This window comes from Amblyomma maculatum, chromosome 4, assembly GCF_055883805.1.
Source record: "Amblyomma maculatum isolate TAMU_Amacu chromosome 4, ASM5588380v1, whole genome shotgun sequence".
In the NCBI taxonomy this organism is placed as follows: domain Eukaryota; kingdom Metazoa; phylum Arthropoda; class Arachnida; order Ixodida; family Ixodidae; genus Amblyomma; species Amblyomma maculatum.
Genome location: NC_139347.1, coordinates 184,978,462 through 184,999,448, shown reverse-complemented (window position 1 = coordinate 184,999,448; position 20,987 = coordinate 184,978,462). Strand labels below are relative to the sequence as shown.

At 46.4% G+C, this 20,987-nt stretch overlaps 1 protein-coding gene across 8 annotated transcripts in view; it reads right to left on the bottom strand.

The window, feature by feature from the left end:
• Positions 1 to 20,987, bottom strand: part of LOC146193818 (solute carrier family 45 member 3-like) — a 133,736-nt gene that overhangs the window by 60,454 nt on the left and 52,295 nt on the right. The window contains exon 1 of one of the 8 annotated variants that reach the window (XM_084602838.1): positions 3,418 to 3,549. The exons of 5 other annotated variants lie outside the window; for them this stretch is intronic. In XM_084602838.1, coding sequence (XP_084458964.1) covers positions 3,418 to 3,476 — 59 coding nt within the window. In that variant the 5' untranslated portion in view covers positions 3,477 to 3,549. Of the gene's footprint in view, positions 1 to 3,417; positions 3,550 to 20,987 lie in introns of those variants that run through there. 2 more of the 8 variants (XM_084602839.1, XM_084602837.1) reach the window with 2 other exon arrangements.

Here is a 20,987-nt window from a genome sequence, read left to right as displayed (position 1 = left end):
AACAAAATATGAAAGTATCACGTACTACTGCGGAGGTCCATGAACTCGAAGTGCTAACACCACCAGGAACGGGGCTATGAGCAGACGCACTACAGTTCGAGGTGTGAGTCAAGCCGGCCTGATAGGAGTACACGATTTCGAATGCAGTTCCGATTCAGCAGTAGGTACAAAATTACTCGCACCTCAAACGTTCCTTTGAATTGTTTGTTCCACTTACAAGCAGATCGAGGTGACACATTACAGAAGCGCCTACACTGTAAACGAACGGAAGTATACCTCAGCTAGCGCATGCCGCATATTTTTGCTGTCGACGTCGCCTGCGTGAAGGCTTCGCATAAAGGCGGTACAGCGAACGACGGCGATCCTCGATCCGCTATCCCGTCGCGTCACTCAGGTGACCTCTGTCAATATTTACGGTGAGATGTAACACACTGTTTCGCATCTTCACAGTAAGCAGCGCTTCATCAGATAGCGTACAGAGCCGCGCTATAGATTGCTATAAAAATTATTGACTTCATTTTCGCTGTCCCAGCTGCAAAAAAATCTACAGAAGATTTTCTGTTGTCACAACAGAATTTCTGTCCGGCTTTTTACCGTGAACTTGTGACAACAGATTTTTCTGTGGTAACGTCAGAAATTTCTATACCTACGACAGAAAAGTACTACAGAACTACAGAAAAGTACGACAGAAATAACTGAACTGGTGACTTAGAGGAAAGTACTAAAAAACTACAGAAGATTATGACGTTTACGACACAACTGCAGAATATTTTGTCGTATTTTTGACACCGTTATGTAGTTTTTTTCATCTGTGTGTGACATCCGTTTATGTTATCCTGCCGCCACTCTTACAGCGACCTTCATCAGCGTGCGACACTCCCTGAGCAAGAAACGAACAATGTTACAGAAAAGGTGGCAAGGCACGTTTAAAGTAATCTCTTGCCTTGTCATACGGGAAAAGCGCCATGAAATAAATTTCGATCAGAAAAGCTGCAATGTGATTATTTACAGTGATCGCCACGTTCACTTGGGGACCAGAAGACACTTATACCCAGCGCATGACGATACACGCTGCCTTACGAGTCACAGTGTAGGTCCCGATACATCGCGCATGGTTGCCATGCCTACATAGCCGCGTTGGGGCACAAGCACACTAAGCAGGAGCGGAAGTAGAGAATCGATCGTTCAGCGCGGATCGAAGGGTTGCGGTTACGGCTTTGGTGCCTCATTATGCCGTGAATGACAACGCCGGAAACTGAGACTGCTGCATGCACTGCTCTGCTGCTGCAACAATGCGTCAATCCATCTCCCTGTTGACAGGGCAATGCAAGATCGATTACAGCTCGAAAGACGCAGGTGCCACCAGATGCGGACACGCCCATTGACAGCCCAGTGATTGACTGCGTTCATAATAGACTGATGTAGCAGTCACAGCGGTCCGGTGATTAACTACCTTCTTCAGTAGGGAATAGCTTCTCCGTTTTCCTCCGTTAGAAGGCTGGGTATGGTTTCGAAACGACAACAACAAAAACTTTGCGAAAAGCTAGCGTTAGAGGGAAGGCACTTGAAAACAGATATCTGACGAAAAAACTTCAGCGTATACGCCCACTCGGATGATACCGGCAAATGACTAACGTAATAGAAGTACCAAGGACGGACAGTCGTAACTGATGCTGGCACTTAGAAAATTTTCTTTACACAGCCCACAAACATAAAGCGTACCTTTTTCTGCGTTTAAGTGTAATGCAGGCCGGTGCTTAAGGGGCAGAGGTTGTTACTAAGCTGTACAGATGCCCTCAGATTTACTTTCAGAGTGTCATGACATTTGCGTGCGGTCAAGGACGGTCGAAGAGCCCGAAATTTTGACTTCGGCTCGTCGCATGCTATTTTAATAGTAGCGTGAAACCCACCGCCCGCTTACTGAGCTGGTGCCCATACTAAAAACAGAAGATCGTCGTTTGAAAAATGAAGAACGTTATAGCGACGCAGTGGAGCGGCTTCATCACAATACACTGGCTTTCGTCTGAGGCTGAGGAGCACAAGCAATCCACACAGTATGAACCATTTGGTGGAGCATCCTGCTGAGCGTCCCATAGTGACTGAACCTGTACAGCATAAGTGAACTAAATTATATCTCCAGCGAGTAAGAAAATACCATGACCCGTCGGCGTGGATAGCCAATTACGAGGAGGCCATCCGGAAATATAAACGTCCTGAGAGAATCACAGTGCTTCATATGTGTCGATAAATTCAAGTTATGGAAATACAGGGTGCTTGAAGAAAAACTAAGCAATTAAAACAAAATAGTGGGTTCTCAATATAAAAGCCACTTGCAGGGAAAAACACTCGGCTCCGTCGGATGCAATATGCAAAACCTAACTATTAAGCTAGTTAACTAAAACCTCATATTTAACTTTTGAATTATCGCAGTTGGGTTGTTAGTTCCGACGGGGAGTTGGAAGCCTTGAAGAAAACAATGCGAGAAGGGGGGGAAAGGGGGGGGGGGGCAGTCATTGCCAAGTGTGTATAGTAGTTTAAGAGCGACGCAGCGAAATAAATTGCATGACGGGTCAAAGTAGAGAAGGTAACAGATGTTTGGTTTGGCGCCTTCTACATCTGTGTTAGTTGTCCCCCTCTTTTTTGCGCTAGTCCTCAAGAAACTTTTAGAGAAGGTAATTCGAATTTGGCGCCTTTGCTACTCATCACGTCATCACCGGATGCCGCTTCTGTCCCGAGCTTCCTGAGCGTCCTTTGACCTTAGTTGCGATCTCGTCAGGAAAAAAAAAAAAAAAAAAAAAAGCGTCCGATTTCCTCGCATATAGAAAATAAGTTTTTCGTCGTTTCAAACGCTGATATGGTACTGTCTTGTCCCCGACTTCAAACTCCGCACTGAGACTAACCCTTGAAATGTGATAACGCAAAAGTTAATTGCTAGAATTAGTTAAGTAGCTGAACAACTAAAGAATTTTTTGCGCCGTATTGTGTCCGCCGCGGCATAAAGGTTTTGCCTGCAATTATCTTTTTTACTCACTATATTTGATTATTATAAAGTGTTCTTTGAAAGACCCCGTATAATATTTTGAGCATCGCATTCTATACCTTGATCTATAGGGGCGACACAGCTTTATAGGTTTCTCATAGTGTGCGTCGCGCGACAAATCATGGCTTCGCCGGATGACACCGTTTCCAAATAAAAATGACAGGAAAAGCCAGTCCACCCGTGGAACGAAACGCATAACGGTACACACGTCAATTCAACACAAACGAACTTGCCAGACGACAGACTTCAAAAAAAAAAATTAATAAATCGGTGGCGTATGCCATGAGTTCGGGAACGTCTTTCGATATGTATCGAGGAAAGCAGGAGATATCAAACAATCGTGATTTTAAGGGCGCAGATGAAAAACATAGGCGTACCTTGGCCAAGCGGCCGACTGACAATGGATACGGCAGACAGTCTCCGTCGAACGACGCATTCCAAACACAGCGTGGGCTAGAAACCAAGAATAGAAGCGCCACGCGGCATCGGCAACGAGAAAGTCGGAATGAGCAGCTGAAGGGGCGGTAAGGAGCTAGTGTGATGACGCGATGGCATTTCGTTAAATTAGACGCCTCGGAGGTGAAGTATTCTTCTGCACGTGTACAGACAGCAAATGTCGCTCTCTCTGCGCGAAAGCCACTGACCGGCAAAGCATTTCGACTCCCACTGGCTAATGTATTCGGAAGTGAAGAAAATAACTGCGGCATGCGCTCGATATCGCTACACAAGAAAATGCTGGAGAAACACGTCGTGCTGCAAAAGTGAGTTAACTCCAAATCTGACCTTTTCAGGAAGCGATAAGCCTAATGATACCCCTGAGCACTGGCTGAAACAGGGACTGAACTCATTAGGTATAGTGCGCTTCCATTGAGAGGCCGTGTCGCAGCTCCACAGGTATACCTGACTAAGCGGTTGTCTGCCCTAGTACCCATTTGTCTAGTGCTCTAAGCGCCTTGGAAGCGCAGAGCACACGCCTGCACTGCCGTTACTTATGTGGCCTAATTCCTGCATGAAATATAATTTATAGGCTGGCCTTAATGGGTATCAAAAACAATGCATCAAAGACACTTCTTAATTGGGATCAAAGATAATGCGGTGTCACCGCTTGGCGGAACAAGTTTTCCTTCTGTTTTCTTTTTTTCAGTGCGAAAAGAGCTGCTTTCTCTCACTTTCCTGTTTTCATTATCGGCGGTGGAGCCAAAACAAGCAGCTACGTAAATAAATTGTTTGCGCTCATTGACTGCATCAATAATTTTGAAAAATATATATAAATTTAACCAGAGTTACTGGCATAATTAACTTACGTGTTTTTGTGCATGATAACCTCAGTTTCTAATGCCCCCTTATGTTGTTGTTGTTGTTGTTGTCCAAATAACTTATGGCACATACCCACAGAGGGGGATCGGCCAAGAATTGGGTAGCTACCCAACACAACAAGCACAATTAACTCGTCCTCTACTTTCGCTGCCAAAAACTGCATTTTCTCCCTCAATCGCATTAAAAAAAAAAAAAACGATAAACTTTGCTCTGTCTCTAAAAATGCAAAGAGGTAATATATAATTTTTATCGCAAGGTCACATGACGAGTACGATACGATGCTAGGCCATGTCCGAAGCAGTACGCGAAGAACACAAGGGTCATATAATAGCAAGAAAGGGCTTCGAGTGGATTCCGAGACCTTTCATTCCTGTATTTCACACTATGCGCAAAACAACCTGGGGTGTTTACAGCGGATTGAAATTATTTGAAACTATTTCACTGCAGAATTATATTGCCTTCACGATTGTGCGCTTCCATGTCGGCGCATGAATATACTGGAAAGGTTTTTCGCCTCAGAAGAAAACGAAGTGTAAGAATAAGGCATTTATGGGTTATGCACACATTTTTTTACAAGCTGTTTTTGCGCCTGTGCATATCAAAACAAAGCGTGATCACTGTCACTGCGAAACGTTCTATATACTCCACTCATTCACAATCACATCCTTTCACACGAGGTGTGAAATAAAAATGCAGGCATGCACAGTGATCAAGCTGAGACTCCGAGGCAGCAGCGATCGAGAGAAAGAGGCATATGGACCTGAACTCGAAGTAATAAATGTGATACGATAAAACTTGTTGCTGGGTCGACACATTCGTAGAATCAAAGGTAGCGCAAAAGGACGAGCACGGAGGAAGGAACACAAACACGAGCGCTTTGTGTCCCTTCCTCCGTGCTCGTCCTTTTGCGCTACCCTTGATTCTAAAAGTGTGATACGGTTTCCAGAATTCTGCAACACAAAGCCGCAGTAAGCAATCTGGACTGAAGCAGACCCAAGAATAAGTTCGTTCATTCACACGCTATTTATTATAACGCTGGTTCCACCGTTTCAATCGCCTGGTGACGCGGATTCAACGATTTCTCGCAAACATCCAACACCTGTAGCTTTCGGTCACGTTAATTCTATAGGATTGAGTCACATTTTGGCTCATTTTGTAATAGCTAGGCCAAATTCAGGAAATTTGCGAGAATGCGAAGATGTTCCGTTTTCATATTAAATCCCAGGTATAGTGCGCTGTGTTCGCCCGAAAACTTCGAGCTGTCTGTGGCCGCCATTTAGAGTAGGAGTCACCTTAACTTCTGAACAGGCCTCCTAGAGTGTCATAGTACGACTCCAACCAAGCGAACTACATGATCTAGGCTGGTGTTCCTCATCTTGTTCCTTGGTACAGAGTTCTAGCCAGTCTTTGGGAGACGGCAAGGAGCGGGAACATGTCAAAAGGGGCTAAAAGAGAAGAAACATTTGCACTCTGCCGGTCTACAGGAGCTACATGAGTGCGCAGCACTTAAATCCCCCAGCTTTGCAACCGTCAGTGCACATGCAGTGGGGAAACTCGACCGCCGATAGCAAGTTCCACACCTAGAGAAGCGAGTTCGCACAATGTATGGCCGGGAGCCAGTAGTCGAGGTCAGCAATATCGCTCCTTCAAGGAGTTCTGCACAGTCCTCGACTCTCTTTTACGATGCATCGTTCGTAGATGTCCGAACGAAGACGCCGCCCCTTCTGGAGACTTATGCAAGGATGGGCATCTGATCTCGCATTTGGTAATCGTGGTAATATGTCAAAAGAGATCAATAGAATACGGCACAAATTCAGCGCATGAAATGCTAACGGAAACACTGTGCCACCGCAAGATGAACGGAAATCGACCACAGAAAAAGTAACGCACGGTTTAGTTCTTGGCCGTCGCCACACCTGACGGCTTTTGATAGATGGCGCCAGTAACTTGATTTTCAGAGTGGGCTCCCATACAAGTAAAATTCGGCGATGTTACCCTACAAAGCAAACCAGTTATCTGCAAAGCAAGTCAGTGTAGCACCTCAGCTGCCTCGTGCAACACAGCAGCCCTTCGTCTTTATCATCTTCATCCTGCAATGATTGTTTTATCAGTTTCAGGTGCATTTTATCATAAAATGGCAACCGCAGAGGTATCATCAGCTCCAAGACTGAAAAACTTAGATAGTTAGAAATCGTAGCCAAAACTACAATTTGCATTATAATTCGTTTGCATAAATCCCCGAACTAGGCGATAGAGTAACTGGGGGGGGGGGGGGGGGGGGGGACGTCTACAAATGCTAGAATGTACTCGGTGCCAAATGGAATGCTATACTAAAAGCCGCATTTGAGTACATGGCGTAAAACATGAGACATAGAAATGCTATTTGCAATGGGCCTGACAAAGACCAGGAGTTGACCCGGAATCGGGCAGGTCGGAAGCACAGGCGAGACATTGCGCGGATCGGTCAAACACTAGCAGTCTAAATGCACCATCCATTGCTTCGTGAACCAAGCACCCGCAACGCTCCCTTGCTGCATCACAGCTAGCACCTCGTAATTAACTCCGAAAAACGTCTTGCGCGGCTAATCTTCACGCCTCATGAAAAACGTTGATAAGTTGTTTTCTCGAAAAATCCTTTCGTGAGAAGGGATTGGAACGGCTGTACAGAGGAAGGCAGTTCGAGGCGAGGAAGAATTTTAGAACTGAATCATGCATGATGCACATCAGTATTACATTAGCTGCTGCGTGAATTAATTCACTACAGAGTGAAAAATTTTGTAAAGAAAGTGCTCTATAGTTAACCTGCAGCAATTGTTGAGCATGCGTAGTCACAGAAAAGCCTGACTGCTCAATAAGAGTTGCCGCCGGCTAAACAAGAGGTAGATCAGCGGCTGGTGGATTTGAGCCAAGTAAGCACGACATATATTGCAGCATCATCTCCTTTGTATGCTTTTTTTTTTAAAATAACACTGTTTATTGCCTCAGGGCATAATGGAATATGTAAAAAATTAAAGGGGGTATTGTTTGTATGCTTATTCTGTTGAATGTCATAGTCTATAATAAAGAAAAAGAAAAAAAGCATCGTCTTCTTTCCTTGTTGTGCGTGCCGTCTTCTTGGAGGGTTGGCTTCGAGCAGACACATCGCGTTTTCTTTTTTTTTTTTTTTTTTTTTTTGCGAATTGAAAACTGAACAAAACAAGCCCAACCCGGGCGATGCACCTCGTGGGAAAAATCTAGACGTCCGAAAAATGTCGAGTAAAAGAAAAGGTTTCGTCTCAACAAGCAAATCGACATCATCAGACATGGCGGAAAGAAAAAGAAAACGGAGTAGACATGCGAGAAGGCCAACGCATCTTCTCTAGGTACATCGGTCAAGTTAGAGGCTAACTAAAAAAAAAAAAATCAGTTTCGCTCTGCAATCATGCCAGTTTTCTTTTTTGACTTACACGATGGTCTTTTCACAGGGTGAGGAGTACAGCAACTGCATCGAGACTTTTATCCCAAGTCAAATAATCCCCATGGAGAGTGTCTCGAATGCTTTTAATACGTCGGTCAGACAGGCAAGAATGCGAGTACGCCGACCTTCCCTAAGCCGTTTGGCGACAGCGACTGGAGAGAGCTCGGAAGGGGATAAAAAAATGGTTGAAAAATAACCAAATACGCCCGGCGGCCAACGTCCCCTTGACGCGGAGACCAGAGGAAACGATGATCTCCATACCTGAACCGCTCCTCGTCTGCGTCTCTTTTTTTCTCCTCTTCGCGCCGGTGGCGATCGGGCGACGACCGGATTCGGACGGAGGGAGACGTCGAGTGAAGAGGCGGCAGATCTTCACTCGCGCGGTCAATTACAAGCAGCACAAGTGAAAGTCGCAAAAAAACAACAACAAAAAAGGTGAGAAGGGAGAGAGTGCTTGCGACATAAACAGCCTCCAGACACTTGAATGCTAGAACAGAGGTGGAATAACCGTAAACGCTCATCGTTGTTTGAGGAGGCAAGCGGTGGGAGGACACGGCACGACGAGCTCGACGCTCGTCGCGTTCTTCACCTGTCGCGATCAGCTACCTCAGAATGCACTCTGAGTGCATTACGCGAGCAAGCACGCTTTAGTTACGCATGAAGTGCGAGCCGTTTGTATTTCTTTCTCTCGCTCTCTATTCTCGCGAAATACAAATTCGATGTAGTGCGCCTGCGCGTTCAGGCACTGTCGACAGCGTGCTGCGCATTCAGTCCATGGGTGGCATTTACGAGTGCTTGCTCCCTTACCTAACGGGGTGCAAGTTTATGTAACATTTTCTCTGTTTAGAAGTCGACATGTTTTGTATGTTCTCCCCCTCAACAGGCCACCCTGCAAGGCCTGCTCAACAAGTCAAGGCCACCGGCGCACGAAGTGGTGGCGACATGTCAGCGTGGCATTTGCATCTCGATGCCAAGACCTTGTCTGGTGTGCGCGCACCGTACAGTCTACGACGTTGGGGATATGCACGTGCATGTAAACTGTATAGTGCGAGAATGAAGAGGGGGAAATTCGCGAAGAGCGAGACGAGCATTTATTCCTCGGTTATGTGCATAACAAAATAGCGCCATACATTCACCGAGAATCCGACTTTAACGCCCAGCTTGCACGGTGTGAGTGAGCTGTGCAGCCCTTGACAAAATGCACGCCGCTGCCTTATCGCCTTCTCAGGTCCTTTCCTCGAGGCAATGTTTGTTATATATTCTTCCATGTGGCCTTGTCTTGTCGCGGATATCCAGAGAAGTGTTCCCAAAGAATTCATCCGCTCTTCTATTGAATAGTGTAGAAAGAAGGGTACTAGATACGAGCAGAAAATAGATATGTCGACAGTGTTCGAGAGGTCACCGCTGGCTTTACGCTGTTTAATGTCTACAAGGGCGCGCAAGGTCAAAAATGTCATGCTAAAAAAATCGAGGTCAAAATATGTAAATTCCAGTCATGCAAAGGTTGAGCCTAAAATTTAATTCCCGGTTTGAACGGGTGGGGCAGAAGCCTATAAGAACTGATGTACATATTTTGTTTTTATTTTACAGGGTTACTGTAAATTCAGTCACGCGTTAACAGCTAGGCAGTAGGTTAAAAATAGGCTGAAAGAAGTGTACAACGACATTTCGAAACTAGCACATACTATAACCTTCACAATAAACGTCTGGTATTTTGACACGGACATACAACCTCCACCTCTAAGTGCTCAATCATTTATTTGTTTCCCTGAATCGGATACGTTTCTTGAGAAGTGCGATGTTCTGCCGCGTGCGTTACATTCAGCAGCCGACTTGTGGTTCAAACTGAGTCTGAAAAAGGAGTCTCAAACATGCGGATCTATCATGCGGTTCGCCCCCCAGCTCCGGAAATTTCAACCTGCCTTCTTAAAGACGTGGCAGCTTAAATAGGCAGTTTGTGACGAGATTTTCTTCCAAATGAACAAAACAAAAACACCTTCCCTCTAACGGTACATAGTCGTTGTAGAAATGAATAAAGGGACTGAGCCCTCATCGGCCTACAGTCGGACGTGAACTTCCTTCAAAACCAAAGCACCGGACAACCCGTCCTCTGTTCCTTTTCAACGTTTACATTTTTTTTCTTTTCAAAGAAGTGACTATGTTGATTATTAACAGTTGTACCAGTACATCTTTCCGAACCATCCTGGAGTGGTCCCATCCGAAGTTGAGACAGAATCCAGCCCGACCTCTTTTTCTTCGCAAAACGTGGAGCCGGGTGTGTTCTTGGAACGAGTCGTTATTTTGGTTTTTATTTTTTGTTTACATTTAATTTTTTTTTTATTTTCATATTTCTCTCATTTAGTTTTTCCGGCTTTTTGCCGGCGGAGGACATTTTCTCCAATTTCCCCTTATATCAACATATCAAGCTCTGTATAGAAGTCAGTTCTTGAATGGTGAATCACGGGAACCGCGCACTGCCGATCGATACCTTCGGATACACGGAGTTGGTATAATAGAAAAAACTAACGTTAGAATCTCATGCAGGGTGGCAAGCAAAATTTATAAACGACATTAATTAAGCAGCAAATTGTGTTCAAGGAAACATTCAAACTGGCAAAAATATGCATAAGTTCTGAAAACCTGCTCGAGAATTAGGCCACATGGACAATAGATTAAAAAGAAAAAAAAAACACATCAAGGAAGCTTCGTGCTAACACTGAAATGCATGCCATGTCGTATGATTGATCTTGGGTAGAGCTCGGCCCACATTATTTACTACCATACTGAATTTTCCCGAAACAAGAAAAAGGGGCTTGTTGCACCTCGACAGGATGCTCATGAAATACTGAATTATAATTACGATAAAAATCCTAAGGCCTCTACATATATAATTAAGGGGAAAGCCTTTAAGAGCTCATGAACGGCATTCGAAAGAACTGCGCGCGAGATGTGTCCGCGAGATTCCACGGGATATCGGTGGGGTTTTGGTATATAGTGACCGATAGTTACAGTTAGTGATATATATGTATTGATAGTCAGTGATGAAAAAGAGAGAGTGTGTGGCTCTCTCTTTAGACCCCCTTTCTTTCTCCAGAGAAAGACTCTCTTTCTCATCTATCACTAACTATAACTATCAGGAAAGACTCTCTCTCTCCCTCCTTCACTATCTTCCCCTCCCTCACCACCTCCCCTCTCTCCTTCCTCTCTCTCTAATGAGAGTACAGAGTGGGACAGATTTTATCTCCTACAGAGAAAGAGAGACCTCTCTGCCTCTTCTCCTCCTCTCTCGAGAAATCAGGGGCGTTCCTCCTCTTAAATTTTTTTATTGTGGAGCTGACAAAAAAACTGAAATAAAGGGTCCCGGTCTGTATCACTTAATATAAAGATATTAAATATCAAGTTGACAAAAGGCGCAGTTTGATGCGCAGCGGAAATTCGGAAGAGAAATCACAAATAGAGGCCTCCTCATCAATCGATCAGAATAAGAAGAAAAAAAACTGTGTAGCGAGCAATATCACTCCCTTTAAAACACATCTGTGACAGAATAAGCAAGCTCAGGCGCCAGCACTACATGTCGACGCCCCGCTGAGTCAGAGCATACCGCCTCAGACAAGCATGCTTTGCAGAATCCAATGCCAAAGACATTCATCATCATCATCTTCAGCCTGACTATGCACACAGTAGGGCGAAGGCCTCTCCCATATTCCTCCAATTAACCCGGTCCTGTGCTAGCTGCATCCACCTGACCCCCGAGATCTTAAAGGGCCACTGTCCAGGGAAGGCCCTTTTGAGCAAAGGAGCCCAGTGTTTCGATCAGGTACCGGAGATAGTCTGTGCAAAATGCTACAGTGACACGCGCGCCGCAAAGCGTCGAAAATACAATTCAAAGCTCTTTCATGCTCTCCTTCGGGAAGCCAGCTTTCCCGTTTCCTGCGCTGGCCCGTCGAGCCACAGTAATGACGTACGTACAGCGAACGACGTCCATTGGTCCGTCTCGCTGACTGACGGGAGAAGGATGGGTGTCTACCGCTCGCTGCGCGCTTTTCCACCGCCACGGCCAGACTGAATCCAGCGGCGCGCGCTCCCTCGGCCGTTTTTTTTTTTTTTTTTTTTTTTTTCGCGCTCACGGAGTGCCACGCCCCACCTCCCGCCAAACGCGGAGGAGGAAGGGGAATTTGTCTTGCGGAAGCTAGGCGACCTCGGGCAGGTGAGTGAAAAACCTTTGCGAGGGAACGGAAGGAGAGGAGCATGACAGAATCGGGTGATTGCGGTGGCTGTAACTGCGTTATTAGTTACTCTCTTCAAAAACATTTTGCGGCCTTGCGTTCTAGGGGCGAATTCTCACAGTGACCCGGGAAGAAAATATTTTCGACCGGAGGGTGGACATTGGGCCTTTAACCTAGTTTTCTGTCGCCCCTTGCTATGTTTTCATTCCCTTGGAATCAGATTCGTTACCCTTCTCGGCCATCGGTTGTCCTATCTTCACACTACATGTCCTGCCCATGCCCACTTCTTATTGATTTCCACTAGAATGTCATTAATCAAGTTATTTCTCTGACCCACTCTGCACGCTTCCTATCTTTTACGTTACGCGTATACAATTTTCTATGAGAGAGCTTTTTGCATTGTCCTCAAATTAAGTAAAACCCTTTTCGTTAGCCTCCACGTTTCAACCCTATCGGCAAGTACAGGTAAGATGCAACCGTTACATACTTTCCTCTTGAGCGATACCGGTAATCTGCTAATCATAATCTGCGAATACCTGCCAAATGCGCTCCATCCACAGCCATTCATTTCACTCCCAAGAGGACACCGATCCATGACGGATCGGTGTCAGCGGTGAAGCTCGCGTGTCGAGGTCACGTTCTCTTCAGAAAAGTAGCGCTAATGAGGAGGCGAGAGAACTAAATGATACCACGGCGGCAGACGTCACGCACTCAAATGACGCGACCGACCGCTCACGCGAGGAGCATCTGCGAATTTCTTTGGACAGAAATCCACTTCAGCCGGCGCGGTTTCGTTCGGCCGATTATCACCTTCCCGTCCTTTAGGAAGTGCCAGAGAACTACCGGAGCACGCTTCTCACATCGAGGCTTGCCGTCTGCTGCTCCATTTGGACCTTGTCAGCAGCGGTTAAATGACACTGTTTCGTCATGCACCGAACAGCGCAAATCCAGAAAAAACGGCAAAAAAAAATTAGGGACACAAAAAAAAAGGGGGGGGGGGGGAGGGGGTATGATAGAGAGCTTTTATTTTGATTAGAAGGTTCAGCATCCCGAAGCAACACGTGGTCTATAAGGAATACCGCAGCGGAGAACTCCAATGCAATTTACGCCCAATGGTGTTCTACGACATGTAATGACACGGCAAAGCGCACGGGTGTGTTTTTGCATTTCGCTTCAACCGTAACGCGGCCGACGTGGCCAGGATTCGATCTCACGGCCTAAGGTCAGCAGCCGACCGCAAAAACTACTGCGCCTCTGCAGTGTGAAGGAATGAACAAAACCTAAAGGGGGAGCGAAAGAGGCAATTAAAGGTCAAGAGACAAATGAGAGGGAAAGCAATCAAGAAAAGAAGATGAATTAAGTTCACCAGAGCTGACCCGCATCAAAACTGGATGGCGTCTCTTAGCTCCCAAATGCGTCCGACGCACTAAAGTCGCAGCGGCCATCGTCACAGGCACCGGCGCTTTGTGTTGTAGCCTTGATATACACAGATGTCTTACACTATTAGTCTGTAAACTCTAAGTGCGGTATAGGGGGTATTCACTGACGCGCTGTGCGCGGTGCATTGTGGGTAATTGAGGCGCAGTCGGCCATTTTTGTGTCCACGGAACGAACAGGGCGAACGTACGTATCAAATGCTGTCGTGCGGTTCTACAAGCAGTGGCACCCGCAGCTATATGTTGTTTATTGAGCTATCGTAGACTGTAATAGATGCGTGCACAGTGTAAACAACGGAAGCTGAAGAGCTGCGCGAAAAACCTCGGCATTTTAAGGTTCCGGAAGTACACACGAACAACTCCACCCGAACGAGACACTTCACCGAGATGCGACGCCACGTAAATTATCATGGAATATGAGAAATGTATGTCAAAATGGGCTGGACTGGAATCTTCCGGATGTGCCCTAGCAACCCGCTCTTGTCACTATCTGTGCACGACTGTTCTTCACGCACTCGGAGGAGACATTGCCGGTAAAAGAGCAGCGCGGCAATGTATCGCTTGCAGTCATGCGCACGCATTCAGAGCGCGCCAACACCTGCTCGTCGTGTTTTGTTGCAATAAAATCCTTCAAAGAGGACTCGCTAAACTTTGTGCTGCCGTACTTGCCTCATTCGATCAGAAGAACTCGGATGTTCGCATCGTCTATGTCGGCTGCTAATCAAAGCAGACCGCATGCAGATTCGGCGAAGGAACGTAAGCGGGCAGAGTTGTTTTGCAGAAGGTTTGAAGAACTTTATAAACAAATTTATCTCTAATAACAAATCAAGTTTAGTTTGGCCAAAACTGCGCTGTATTTCAAGAGTTTTTTTCCAAAACGTTATTTCGAGCCCGCAAGGCAACGAAGTGGCGCTACCGGTGTCATCGCTGTGTCGTGTTGAGGCAAGTACACCAAACAAGTTTTGTATAAAAGATACTGACTACTAAACGCCATTTCTATGCAGAATATCAGCTACAAAAACTCAGCGGTTTAGTTGGTATAAATGATGGACGACACGCACGTAATTGCACAAAGACAGTTCGTCTGCTTCAACCGCGGCTCTTAACCCAGCCGCTTGTAACGTAGTTGCGTTCTTTGAGTGGTCAGTAGGCTTGCGATTAGTTCCTTGTGACGAAGCTCGTCCGTAAGACAAGGAATTCATGAATGTCGCACATATTTATTCGTGGGCACAGGCCGACGCTTACCGTGCAGTTGCGCATATCGACTGCACACGGGTTGGTACCAAAGTTTTGTTTCGTACAGGTCTCTGTCCGCATTGCGCCCACTTTGCTGATAAATCGAACTGTCACTCATGATACCGATTGAGTTTTCATAACAACGGTGCTGGTATGAGGCAGAGTGACAGAGCAAACGGACGCGCACGAAGAGCCAACCTAACCATCGCCCCGTACTAGTACTAGTAAAAACAGGACGCAAAGATGGCGTCGGCTGCATACTGACGTCAGCTGTGACGTCAAGTGAATACCCCCTATATAGCGCTTCTTTGCGCCCTAGAGCTAACAACACTGACAAAGAAAGAATAGATTTACGTAATCATTAGCAACTTTAGTCCATTCTTCATGCGCTTCCAAATGCTCGCTGACAGCAACACTGCAGCCTTCGAGTAGAGCCGGATGAGTCAAGGGACGGGTAGCGTCGTTGCATCGGAGCAGAAAACAAAACGTGGTATTTTAGAACACGCAGGAGAAATTGCAAAATTGCGGTAAGAAAATGATCGAGAATAATTTGTTACGGCGCTCGACTATACTGTTCCCAAGGCCGCGGGATTGAATCCCGGCCTCGGCGGCCGCTTTTCGAAGCAGGCGAAAAGCAAGGTGCCCGTGTGCTGTGCGATGTCAGAGCACGTTAAAGAACACCAGGTGGTCGAAATTACTCCGTAGCCCTCCACTACGGCTCCTCTTTCTCTCTTTCCACTTTCACTCCATCTTCCTCCCTTCCCTTACGGCGCGGTTCAGGTGTCCACAGAAAACAAGTGAGACAGTTACCGCGCCTTTCCCTTCCTATAAATCAATCATCATCGTAAACCCCACAAAACAAAAAAAAAACAAACATGAGAATAATTTACTGCTGTAACAAAACTCTGATAACAAAACAGACAAATACTTGATTTTTTTATATATATATATATAGTATGCGAGAAAATAACGTACTTTGCCACTTAAAAAATTATACAGCGAAGTGTACGCTATATTTATTTATTTATTTATTTATTTATTTATTTATTTATTTATTTATTTATTTATTTATTTATTTATTTATTTATTTATGCGGTTCTTATCCGTGCCTCTACGTGTAAGGCCGAACACCTCTCAAGCTGCAGCTTTTATCTCGGCCTCCTGCATATTATTTAAAATGAAATCAATGGACAAAGACGAGCTAAGCATTCTCGGAACGTTTGCATGCAGTGGATATAGTGTGGATAAAATGGTGGGAAGGCGGCCATAGGAGCCGAAGGTGCCACTAAAGAGTTAGAATATTTTCAAAAGCTCGAGCACAATGAACTGCGAGAGTACGCCTTAGCTGGTTGCCTGACATAATCGCCGCGCTGCGCACATCACCGCCTTCCCGATTATCGGGTCCCGCCTTGACGCGATTTACCGACGGTATCCACTTTTGCTTGTTACGCTGCACTTCTACGAGCCCAGGCTGTTCTGCACGATGCCATTCTGCTTCTTCAGTGGATGGGTCTGACCTCTGTTGGTGGTGGTGGTGGTGAAAACTTTCCGTGAAGGAAATTCTAATTCAAAAAGGGACTAGCCTTAGTATGCATTTTTCGGAAGCTTATGGATTGTTGCGCCATCTGAAAGCAGTCGATAAAAGCTTTCTGCTATTGCCGCCATTGCGTTCTGAGTCTGAAAATTACTTTTTGTCTTGAGTTTTCCTCTTACGTTTCTGCTGCATTTCTTCAGCTGATTTTCTTTGCCAGGTGGTTGTTCCAACTTAGACGCAGTTTCATTTAAAGGCCCCAGGCCCCGCCGCCATCCGTAAACAGCCAAATTTCGACCAATCAAAACCGCGTTTTTCTGATACATGGGGTCCATGGGAAGATTCGAAACTGGTAGTATTATGAAGAGCTCTGGTCGCGTGCGGAAGGTGGCGTCGACCACTTTTCTTGTGCTCTCTTCGCCTTTGTGGGCTGAGACATATCGTCTGCGTGCAACGACACGAGCGCAAGCTTAGTTTCGCCTTGATGATGGGTGTGGTTGACGCATACGCGCTACCACTCGGAGCACAACCGATCGGTGGCCATGTCGATCCTTTGCCCCTCGCGAGTGCGTTCACCGTAGTCACAAGGGAAAGGCTGGTGATGGCGGTGCGATGCCCGCTGTTGACACCATGGAGGAAGGTTGACACGCTTTTACAGCGCTGAACTTGCGCTCTCCCCCTCGTACCCTACGCCTGCTCTAGCTTTAGCGATGGTGCCGAACCCGGAGACTGTGCCTAAACAGGCGCTGCAAAAGGGTCCGAACGCTGCGGTACGTCGATCAAAAAAAAAAAAAAAAAAAAAAGGGACGATGAGTACGCAAGTATGAGTAATCATCAGCGCAATTTTGCAGCGCGTAAAGCAAAATAATTGCGGCGACTAAGCCTGTGATAACATAGAATAACAGCGCCATCGAATCTACCATTCGCTTTTGTTGATGTCGCCGTGTGATTTCTGCTTTTAAGCAGGATAATAGTAATTGGTTCACAGGAATGGGAATGCGCAGTACCTGTCACACTTGCTCTGTAGACCTGAACCGCACCAATAAGGGAAGGCAGGAAGGTGGAAGTGAAAGTGGAAAGAAAGAAAGGGGAGCCGTAGTGGAGGGCTGCGGAGTATTTCGACCACCTGTGGAGCTTTAACATGCGCTGACATGGCACAGCACACGGAAGCCACTTCGTTTCGCCTCCATCGAAACGCAGCCGCCGCGATCAGGATCGAAACCAGAACTCCAGCACAGTAGTCGGGCGTCTTACCACTGCACCACCGCGGCGGGGCTTGTTTTTGGGATTCTGTTCTTGTTTAGGCACGGCTTCAACGAGATGAGGAGGATTAGGAGGAAAATGAGGAGAAAAGGCAGGGAGGTTAAACCGCAAAAGAAACCGGTTTGCTACCCTGCACTGTGGGAAAGGGGTGAGTAGATATAAAAGTTGTGAGAGAGAGATGGGGAGAAGTTAGTACAGTCACATCACAGACATGTCACATCACATCGCGTCACAGTCATATCACGTAACATAACAGCAAAATCATAGTCTTTCGATTAGGCCTGTGCTTTTCATAAAGCGGAGCAGTGCCTGGGAGGCCTTCCCCGCAGACGATCGCTATGGGACAAAAAATATAGTTACAGTACCAGTAACAATCACATGAACGATAATAATTCTTAAAAAAAAAAAAATAATCTGCTGCCCTCGCCTTTTCAAAGTTACATCCGCAAGATTAGACGTCTAGCAAACGTCATTCTCTCCCTCTGTTTCACTGGCCCACATTCTACACAGCCTCCTAGAAAGGGGCCCTGCTGCGACCCCGGCCAGCCCATGTCTGGAACCAGATGGAAAGGTTTTATTCCAGGCCTCTCCGCTCGGCACGTCCTCACCGCGTCAAACCCTCTTCCACGACGTCGACACGCGGCGTGGGATGGGATGGGAGTGCGAACGGAAGCCTCCGATTCCCGCCGCCATGCGCGCGTGGGGCCGACTCGCCGAATCGCGCGATGGGCGCTCGGGTTGCGGCGGGCCGCAGCTGGGACAGATCTCGGGTTGCGCGCTGGGATTCCCGGCGGCGTCCGTCGCTGGCCGGAAACTGCCGCTATGCCGCATCGCCAACCTCAATGCCATTCTCATCTCATGGCCTATTTCTTGGTATCACTCAGTGGCGGTGGCAGAGGCTTCCGTGCTCCCAAGCTGTCTGCCAATGCTCTCAAAAACGATGCAGAGTGCATTAGGGCACATTAAACGAGCTAAAATGGCATCTGTAAGCAAAAATCCATCTGCCCTTAATTCTGCAATGCCCTGCCTTGATGTGTCGCATAGGATAAAGTCGAACTACACTTGATTTTGCCCGCAAAGATTGCCGGCTAAGCTTGGTGAAGAAAGTGATGTGGCCTTACTTATCATGCTTTTGTATTCTCATTAATAGGCTATGCTGATGAGGCCAAAATGCGGACGCAAAAAGTGAAGCGACGAGGGGTCAGGTGTTCACCCTAGAAAGTGTGACAGATACTGCACCTCCATTTCTTGTAAACAGGAATAAACATTTACTTCCAGCAGAAATGGTGAGCAGCTCCTCGTTTCTTGCAAATCAAGTACTAATTACTAAAAAAAAAATTACTAAAAGAAAAGCGCGTTAACTAATAGTTTGGCTTGGGCGAGTTGTTTCATTCCAATAGGTCGTACTTTCGCGACTAAGGCGTGGACGACCACGCCGTGTTTCTTGTTCGTCCGCGTCTTCAAAGCACATGTATGACCGTTGAAAAACATGCTTAAATGTTGCACGTGCACAGCAGAACTGTGTTGTTTGATAACACCTGCCGCATTTCAAGCGTACGCTAACGCACTGCGCACGGACGGGGCATGCAACACAATTCACAGTACCAAAAGTGTTGCACGCGAATAAATAAAAACTACTCCAGTGTTGCTTGCCTTTATGCCATTTCTTTTGCGGCAGATCTCCGCGGCCACGGTGTGTGGTGGGGCTTTCAGAGCTCTTGTTTGTAGGCATAGCGACTCGATGCACAGGTCGGCGTCAGTCTTAGGTTTTATGCCGCAGAATATCTCATGGCCGTTATTGAATGCTGCCTCACCCTACAAGATACACCTTCGAGTTCCATTTGCCAGTGACAAAATCGTCTCGAGATGCACAACCGGCCCGGAAGCTGCACGCTCCTTCATATTGCATTTTATGTATATATTGCACTGTATAGATTTTATGTCCCCCTTAAACAATGGCGAATGAGCCTGTAAGGTATTTTCAAATAAAAAAAAAATAAATATGTGCGTGCTTCTGTGAAACCTCCATCCTCTCACCATGTCAGTGATAAGCGAAAAGTACGAATTGTTTCAGGTTTTTTACACATGAAACAAGTAATCGACCAAGGGACCAAAAGGTACTGGCCATGCATTTATGTTTTGACTGATAATGTATTACAAACAGGTGTTTACTTACAGTATAATGGGCATTCATTTATTTCTCTTAAATACGTCTCCCATTGGGCCTCCGTAGTGTGGCAGACGATACATCGGCACTGGAAGCATTATGTCCACTAAGACTCTATCCAAGTTTTTTCTCGTGACCTTACTCAGGTAGTCCATGGAGAACCGCACGTGCAACATCATGTGAGAAAGCTCCACTTCTCGCAAGTACCCCTTCACTGCACCACTCATGGTTTCAGACGAGCAAATCAATTCGGGCAGCAGGCTGCTCAACCGTAATTGAATGACTGTCTTTAAGAAATGAATCCTTTTGATACCGAAGGGACATAAAGCGCGATACAACCTGTTGCAAAAATGTATGCACTAGACCAAGCCCTCCATTATTTCACATTTATAAACAAGTTTGTTCGACTTGACCTTTCCCAAGTAGAGGCCCATATGAAGACGGGACACACGATTAATTTTTTTGGATATTTCCTAGCGGCAAACACAACACGCTTATCACATACCGTATTTTAGATATGAGGAAAATATTGCAGACGGTGGCACACAAAAACATTGCTACCATGCGTTGGCCTTTTTCATTTGCCTGGGACGAAACATCCGATTACTATTACCAACTGCAGTGGCCAATCATTCCTGCAATGCACAATCTTGTTGTGCCACGTGAGCATTATCGGAATCCAGAACCCTACTGAAATGAGCAAGACTATATTATCGCCGCAGCCGATCGCGCCTCGCGTCAAACTGCGACACACTGCCTTCTTCCTTGCCTGATGGCCACACACTTTCGCACTGAGCAATGAACATAGCCATATTCATGAAGTTTCTTAGCGCCCTTCCTTCATTCTACCTAGTTGAATACGGCAAACACACACACCATCTAGAAGGGTGCGCGGTCATGCGTAGCGGGGGTACAAGGTTCGATCACTGGTGTCGCCGGGTATCCATCGGTTTCCAATGGGTACAATATTTCCCCAGCCTGACGCTCGGCTCTTCTGGGATGAAATGCTTGAGAAAGAGGTTGTGGACCAAAAAAAAAAGGGGTCACATATGGGTTTCTGCGCACGAGGCGACCTTATGGTTGTACGACCGAGAAACGAATCACTGACCCATCGGTGCACCTTTCTCGGCCCCTTTCCAAGCATTTCACCGATGAGCTGAGCACCAGATCGGAGGAAATCTTGTACCCATTAAAAACCAGTGGGTTCCCGGCGGCGCCAGGGATCAAACCTGGCACCTCCACAATGCTAGCATAGCGTCGGCTGAGTCCAACAATGGGCGCGATAGAAGTAACAATTCTTTCGCATTACAGCGA